Source organism: Gracilinanus agilis, chromosome 5 (assembly GCF_016433145.1).
Source record: "Gracilinanus agilis isolate LMUSP501 chromosome 5, AgileGrace, whole genome shotgun sequence".
NCBI classification, from domain to species: Eukaryota; Metazoa; Chordata; class Mammalia; order Didelphimorphia; family Didelphidae; genus Gracilinanus; species Gracilinanus agilis.
In genome coordinates this window covers 138,236,363-138,245,179 of record NC_058134.1, presented here as the reverse complement: position 1 = coordinate 138,245,179, position 8,817 = coordinate 138,236,363, and the positions used below count along the sequence as shown (strand labels likewise).

General features: G+C 36.0%; 1 protein-coding gene across 1 annotated transcript in view; it reads left to right on the top strand.

The window, feature by feature from the left end:
- Positions 1-489: 489 nt before the first annotated feature.
- The window catches only part of MET (MET proto-oncogene, receptor tyrosine kinase), a 128,504-nt gene continuing 120,176 nt past the window's right edge, over positions 490-8,817 (top strand). Inside the window, exon 1 of the mRNA XM_044679396.1 lies at positions 490-1,686. Coding sequence (XP_044535331.1) covers positions 490-1,686 — 1,197 coding nt within the window. The remainder of the gene's footprint in view (positions 1,687-8,817) is intronic.

Sequence of the window (8,817 nt, the reverse complement as noted above, 5' to 3'; positions counted from 1 at the left end):
TTCTGTGACTTAGAACATAATGCCGATGCTGGTGCAAAAACCCAACTTAACCACAATTCATTTACTTGACTAACTGAGAACATTTAAATTTCAGTGTAGTCATTAACCACACATACTGAAGTCACACGAAACAATTGTGAGGAGTTAAGTAACAAAGACATTTTCTCTGTTTACTATTTTCATCACTTAGCACATCTAATTTAACTGGCATTTCTTTGTCTTTAATATAAAACTTGATTTGTAGCTCATAATGGAAAATTAACTGTTTGTGGTAGAAGATCCAAAATTAAGCTTCGTACAGTCATGACCGACATACAATGCATCTTTACGTACAGTCACTCTGGAGCTTTATGGCCAAAAATACAATTATAGATTCATTTCCATTTTTAGTAGTTCGTGTTTTTTTGCTTTTGGTTCTTACGTTTGTTTCTAATGAAGCATAAACGATTTTTGCTCTGCGTGTGTTTTGGCAGGTATAAACATCTCACCATGAAGCCCACTGCTCGGCTTGTGCCTGGGTTGATGATCTTCCTGCTTGCCTTGGTGCAGAATTGCAAAGGAGAATGTAGAGAAGCCCTGGTCAAGTCTGAGATGGACGTTAACAGGAAGTATCCACTCCCCAACTTTATTGCCGAAACTGAGATCCAGAACATCATTTTACACAATCACCACATCTTCCTGGGTGCAGTCAACAAGATTTATGTCTTAAATGAGGATCTCCATAATGTGTCTGAGTACAAGACGGGACCTGTGCTAGAACACCCGGACTGTGCTCCATGTCAAGACTGCAGTCACAAAGCTAACTCATCGGGTAGCATTTGGAAGGATAATGTCAACAAAGCCTTGCTCGTGGACACCTACTACGACGATCAGCTTATTAGCTGTGGCAGTGTTAACCGAGGGACCTGCCAGCGGCATGTGTTTCAGCCTGATAATCCTGCTGACATACAGTCCAATGTTTATTGTATATATTCCCCGCAGATGGATGAGGAGTCCCTCCAGTGTCCTGACTGTGTGGTAAGCACTTTAGGTACCAAAGTTCTGCTGACAGAAAGAGACCGATTTATAAACTTCTTTGTGGGCAATACCATTAACTCTTCTTATCCTGAGAATTCCCTACACTCAATATCCGTCAGGAGGTTAAAGGAAACACAGGATGGCTTTAAATTTTTGACAGATCAGTCCTATATTGATGTTCTACCAGAATTCCAAGATTCTTACCCCATCAAATACATACATGCCTTTGAAAGCAGTGACTTCATTTACTTTTTAACAGTCCAAAGAGAAACTCTGGAATCTCAGACTTATCATACGAGAATAATCCGGTTCTGTTCGGTTGACTCTGGATTGCATTCCTATATGGAAATGCCTCTTGAATGTATTCTTACCGAAAAGAGGAGGAAAAGGTCAACAAGGGAAGAAGTATTTAACATTCTACAAGCAGCATATGTGAGTAAGCCTGGTGCACATCTGGCTAAGCAAATAGGTGTTGGGCCCAATGATGACATTATCTTTGGAGTCTTTGCACAAAGTAAACCAGACTCGTCAGAACCAACCAAGAGATCGGCAGTCTGTGCATTTCCAATCAAGTTTGTCAACGATTTCTTCAACAAAATTGTGAACAAGAATAACGTGAGATGTCTTCAGCATTTTTATGGGAACAATCACAAGCACTGTTTTAATAGGGTAAGTAATGTATTTATAAGTTATAAGGAGCAAATTTATTCTAGCGTTGATCTGGAAATCTAATAAATATTTTGACATTTGATAAATGACCATTCATTCACCTGATATTTTATAAATATACCAAAAGGAAAGTTTCCTTTGGAATGTTTTTTAGAATATTTAGGAAATAGTTTGGGGAAAAGCAATGTACATACTCCGGGGAAGAGAGAAGAGAGACCAAATATTTGGATTCATATTTTTGTACTGTGTGTTTAAAATTATTTGAGTCAGTTCTCATGTTAAGCTATGGTAGCTATTAATTTGGTCAAATTTGCAGAAATGTAATCCCTATAAAACAGCGACTCATAACCAGAAATGTAGGAGGGGGCAGCTGGGTAGCTCAGTGGATTGAGAGCCAGGCCTAGAGACAGGAGGTCCTAGGTTCAAATCTGGCCTCAGACACTTCCCAGCTGTGTGACCCTGGGCAAGTCACTTGACCCCCATTGCCTACCCTTGCCAATCTTCCACCTATAAGTCAATACACAGAAGTTAAGGGTTTAAAATTAAAAAAAAATTAAAAATTAAAAAATTAAAAAAAAGAAATGTAGGAATCTCTCTGAAGAGCTGAGTTGCATTTAGAAGGAGATGTTTAAATTAGTTTGGGGGTTTAAAGAAACAAGAAGAAAGATTCTTTGTGAAGTCTCATTCTCCCATTGATGGGATTAATTCTGTACTTAGGCCTTTGTGATTAAAAAAGTTAACTAAGAAAAAAAAACTCTCTGAAAATATATTTAATTATATATTTTTAAAGATGAGTCAATATGTGTCCCTATATAACTTGGGAAAATGGAAACAAAAATTCTACTTTTAGCTTGTCTTAGTGGATTGTGACCTCACTTGCTTTCTTGGATTTAGGGTTTTCTTGATTATCTAGATTTAAGAAAGTGACAGAGGAAACAATAATAATACAGATTAAACTTTAAAATGCATTAGCCATAAATGAGTTTTGATGGGGGGGGTCTGATTTTTAAACATTTGCAAATACAATATTAACCATAAGAATGCACTTTCTAACAATAAGAGCTACTCAAGAATGAAACAAAAGGCAATATAAAGATATGTTGGTAAATATGAGACTCAGAATCAAAAGATCTGGGTTTGAGTACTCCCTTGACTATTTACTAGCTGCATGACCTTAGGCAAGTCAATGCATGCTGTACAACAGTTTAATCAAGGACTGTAAATCATTAATGACAGGTTTAATCAAAGGTATAGAATGATATTAAACCAAGAGGAATAGCTGGAATATCCAATATATTAGATAACAGAATTGGAATTCAGAAAGATTTAGATAGTCTGGGACAGTACAATAAAGCAAACAAGATGAAATTTACTAGTTATAAGTAGTAAATCCAGAATGCAGATTCAAAAAAAAAAAAACTATATAAGGAGAGGACAGGGCTACAAAAAAATTCATACAAGAGGGGGAAAAAAGAAGATTTGAGGGATGGAGACAGCTAGGTGGCTCAGTGAATTAAGAGCCAGGCCCAGAGATGTGAGGTCCTAGGGTCACTTCTGGCCTCCACTTCCTAGATGTGTGACCCTTGGCAAGTCATTTAATCCCCGTTACCCGGGCCTTACCACTCTTCTGCCTTGGAATGAATAATACACAGTACCGATTCTGAGATAGAAGATTTGGAGGTTCTAATGGATTATCACACTCAATATAAATCAGAAAAGAGTTGCAATATGACTAAAAAGCTAATGCAATCTTAAACTATATTAACAAGCATTTATTGTATATATCCATACCCTGGTTAGACAACACTTGAAGTAGTGCTTTTATTTCTTAGTGCCACAGTATAGGGAGAAAATGTATAAACAAGAGATAATACAGAGCTCATCGACTACAGTGGCTAATGACATGCCATAAGAGGATTCATTGAAAGGCCTGGGAAAAGAGAAGACTTCAAGGGGATGTGATGGTTGTCACTCACTATATTTGAAAAGAATGAACCTGTTCGCTTGGCCCCATCAGGAAGAACTAGAAGCAATGAATGGGGTTGAAGTGGCAAAGAAACAGATTGATATAAGGAAGAACTTCTTAACAATTAGAACTATCCAGAAGTGAAGGATACAGTGGCTTTCCTCTCCTATGAGGACTTTAGAAAAAAAGCTAGTTGTTCTCTTTGGGGATAAATTTTAGAGAAGATCTTGTTCTACCACAGGTTAGACTAGATGTCCCATGAAGTCTTTTTCAACTCTCAGATTCTCTGATTCTGTGGTACAATAAAATCTGGATTCATAATTAAAGATTATCATTGTTCTATGACTATAGATATAAGCACATACATGTATATACTTGACCTTCTAGATAGATAGATAGAAAGATAGATAGATAGATAGATAGATAGATAGATAGATAGATAGATAGATAGATCTGGATATAGATGTAGATATAAAACCTCTAAGAAAAAGTCCTGGTAAGAATTTTAATAGGACTTTCAGACTATATGGCTTTGAATTGGCTAAAGCATTGGCTAGACTCTACCTTGCTACAGCAAGAGCCATTTTGTCTCTTACCTCAACAAATAATTTGCTTTTTTAAAAGATATTAATCTCCAACATAAAAATCATTGTATATTCTGCAGACTCTCCAAAATAAGCATAAATGATTCCCCATCCTCTTTGACTCTACCGATGTTCCTTTTGGAATTGATGGGACTCAGAGTCTGGTGAAATTCAAGACAGAATTACTTTCAGGAACAATTTCCAAATGTCATCTCTTCTATGTTATCTATACCTGAAAGCTTTAGCACTTACTATACACAATTCATTGAGGAAACAAGATGGAGCTTGCCAACACAATCTTCTTACAAAATAAGCCAAATTTATATTGGCAAAATTCCATAGAGCAAAATACCTTTAAACCATCTGTTGTGTCTCCCCTATGAGCTTGATAGATACAATTCTTTGACTTCATAAATCAAAGTCCTCATAAGACAAAGACTTCCTCACCTTTATGCCCATGTAAAAAGTCATCAGATAATTACAATAATCAGATAACACTCATTCCCCAGGCTCAATTTTCTAATGAAGACACTCACTAACATCTTGTCCAAAAAAACAAAATAATTTACAAAATCAACCCAGTTTGGAAAGGAACTCAGTGAAAAACTACTCCATATAGCACCAGGGCAGGTGGCAAAATATCAAGTATGACAAATGGCCCTCCTCATGGCACTGATTTCCACTTGTATTTTTAGGATATTAGCTAACTTTTCACTTATTATTTGAATACACAAAGAAGCACATGGCAACAAAAGAAAAAATCTATTCTCAAGAATTGTAATGCAATGCAAAATATGAGTAACTAAACCAAGAACTCAGAGACTTAATTCTATTGTTGTTTATTACTCACTTTGTAACTTCAGTTTATTGTGATTGGTTTGTCACTTAATATCTCTATTTTGACTCTAAAATGCTGTCAAGTCTTTGAAAGTTGAAAATTGCCAGATAAACTTTGTGCTTATTGATAGTTTTTATTTCTTTATCTGAAAATTGCCTATTCATGTCCCTTGCCCATTTATCGATTGGAGAATGGCTTGATTGCCAGATAAATTTTGAAATCCTGGTGAAAGATGCTATAGAAACAAAGACTATTAGAATTATAACACAATTTTCTTCTTTTCAAAGGTAGGGGATCATGGGTGTGTGACAGTGACAGTCAGGCTTAACTGATGCTTTGGTTAATTGGTTAGTTATATTTATAAATCTTTGTTTAAAAGATGGATCATTGGAAAAGAAGGGGATAAGATACTCAAAAGGAAAGACAGGGAATGTAAAAACAAAAGCTATCAATAATTATTTTTAAATTATAGTACAGGATAGGTTTTATCAATCCAAATCAGTAAGCACAGAAGATGAAGGTGTGTCAAACCCAAAATATATATATATATATACATATGTATATATGTATATATATATGTATGTATGTATACACACACATATATTTTTTAAACTTGCTTTTCTAGAACTGCTCTCAATTCAATTGGACAGTTTTACAATCATTCAGTTAGTAAATTTAGAATATAAAGCCATCATTGTGTAGAGATCTTCACCTGGAAATGCACCTGTTACAATGATACCTCTCCTCTAAGCCTAATGTTGCTCAGGCAATTTTGTACAACCTTAACTGATTGTGCCTAGAGTGAAGATGATGGTACTTGGGTGCTATGGTGACAAGTAGCAGGCTCTCCCCTGAGATGTGGATGCTATAAGGAGTGGTCATCAAGAAGATTTGACAAACTTGAAATTGAATCATTATATTCTCTTCTTTCCTTCCTTTTCTTCTTCAAGTAAACCATGGAGCAGGTTGTGAAGTGTTTAGAATTGCAGGTGCAGAAGTCATTCTGTTCCTGATTTGATTTTTAATTATGCAACATCCACTCAGGCATTCATCTGCATTATTGCAACTCTGAATTCTACTGTTATACCTTTGATTGGTATGAATAAAAAAAAACCCTAACAACAAAACAGTCACCTCCTGGATGACACTGACTAACAGAATCTATACTTAGAATATGTTGTAAAACTAGCACGTTGAAATCACAAAACCTTATCCTTAAGCATTTTTGCATGTTGCCTATGTATATGCTACTTAGGAGTAGCCGTAAGTATCATTTCCTAAAAATCAAACAAAATGCCTCAGCATATTTCCACTTAATAGTAACAATATTGCTTTATTGGCATCAAATCCTCCTTTAACTTTATTGCCAGAATGTCTACTAATCAAACTCCTAATAGGCTAGATAGAGCATAGTGTCTGGACTGTATTGAAAATCAAAGCACCTAACAAGCCTTTAAGCTTTAGGGATCACATTTCTCTTTCTTTCTACTGTATTGTGAGTGTGATTGTGAGTGTGAGTATGTGTGTATGTGTTTGCATGTTGGTGTAAAACTAAGCCCTCCCAAAAACTTTTATTTGCATGTGTATGTGTATGATGTGTGCATATATTGTTTCTCCTAATAGAGTACAAGCTTCTTGAAGGCAGACTGTTTCATATTTGTCTTTATATTTCTAGTGCTTAGCACAGTATCTGGAATATAGTATCTAATGCTTGTTGACTGATTCGTTGATGTGTGGACATAAGTGAATGAAGGGTGTAAGAAGGAATGACAATGACAACACTTTACCAAATATGTTTGGAACTCTACCATAATCCACTTTCCTTCCAAATCTTTGACTTGACTCTTATTCTCTTGACTTACTAAATCAATATATTTCAGTTCTCCTTGAGCTTCACATCACTGGTATCCATCACTTCTCCAAGGCTTTTAAATGATACACTTGACATCAGAGAATCATGGGCACAGGTGTCATCATTATTATGGCCAAGCCTTCACACTTTCTTGAAATATTTCAGCCAATCAAAATAATCAATCAACATTTAATAGGTACTCTGTTTAAGAGGCAACATTAAGGTCAAAGAACTTGTGTTCAAAATATACTTCTTCCACTTGGGCCTTTTAGTACATCAGTTAATTATTCTTGGCTTTACTTCCTTATTTAAAATAAAGGGACTGAACTGGATGACTTTTAAGTTCATCATAAAATGTTCCTAATTGGAAAATATTGGAACATTTTATGATTCTGTGATCCACGGTTAGGCACCAGCACAATAGGGATTCTGCTGCTATATTATTTCAGCTTTTGCAGTTTGTGATTGTAGGCTCATTAGGACTAGGGCTTCAGTTTGATAGTTTAAAAAGAGGGAAAAAGCAATTGAGAGAAAGCTAAAGGCTTCTATCTATCTGGGGGAAGTATTGAGTCTCAAAGAGACTGAAAATTAGTGTCTGGGCAGAGAACAAGAAGACCCCTTTAGGTCTATAGCTAGGGGAGAGCTAAACTGATGCAGTTTGAAAGATTACAAGCAGTTGTTGGAGCAGCTTCTGTTTTGTAGTCCTGTTGTCTGCTGCCTCAGCTCAGGGTCTGGGAGAAGAAGGGGGAACAGAGCAGGGGGAGGCGTGGTTCAGAAAGTTATGTTGCTTTAATTGTTCTGCCCCTATCCAGTGATGCTGACCTCTGAACACCCTACCAAGTGCCACACACACCTTTTATTCCTTATTCAGCAGTGTGGCTTTATCACAATTGATATGATCTATCACATCATCTCCATAGAGCTTAACCCTTTATGATCCACATTAGTTTAGCAATGATGATGTCAGAAACCAGTTTGCAAAGAATTTAGAAGAGAACAAGAGGAGACGAAGTGGGGGTGACTTGCCCCCTTTTTAGCCAAGAAAGGAGGATAGATATTGGATGATAATCAGTGGGGAGGGTTTTTAAAGGTGAAAACAATGAGCTTGTGTGTAAAAAACAAAGAATGAATAGAAAGGGAGTTTACTGAAGATTAGGTAAAGTAGGGAGCGAGTGAATAATGATCTTCTGGGAAAGGTAAAAGAGGATGGAATCAAAAGGAAATACTTTTCTCATCAAAGAATGAGAAAATAGATGAGTTGAAACGAATGCTATTAGCAATATATTAAAACTTAATCAGACTTTAGCTAACACTAACCCTCAATTAACCTCAGCTGTTGTTCCCCACTTCTGCTCATCCCTTTCTCCCAAGTCACTCCACTATCCTAACAAACCACTTTGAAAAGAAAGAGATAAATCATAGGCAAATAAGATGATGACTGTTTTTTTTTTAAATCCAAGGCAATAAACAGCCGAGGATCAGTATGCATTCTGCCCAATCTACACCATTTATATGGCTCTACAGTGAGAATCAATGTTGAATGCTGACTAAGGTATTACAAGCTTCCCAATCATCAAAGAAAGATTAAATTATCTGATGTATGTAATACAGTGAAATGGACTAATGCATTTTGGAAAGATTTTCAACAAGTTGAAAGAAAAAGGAATCTTGGAGTAATTCTCATTAGCCAGAAAATTCAGTTAACCACAGAAGTCTCCAAGCATTCCAGTTAAACAAGGTTTTTCTCCTTATAAATATTTTCAAAATGGATAGAAGTCTATGCTTAGCAAATGTTCGCCAGAATTTTAGTTATTTTAATAGGCGACGTTTTTTATGTAATTCAATTGCCTTCAGTTCAGTAAGCATTTGTCAAGTGGATCAAAGAGGGTAC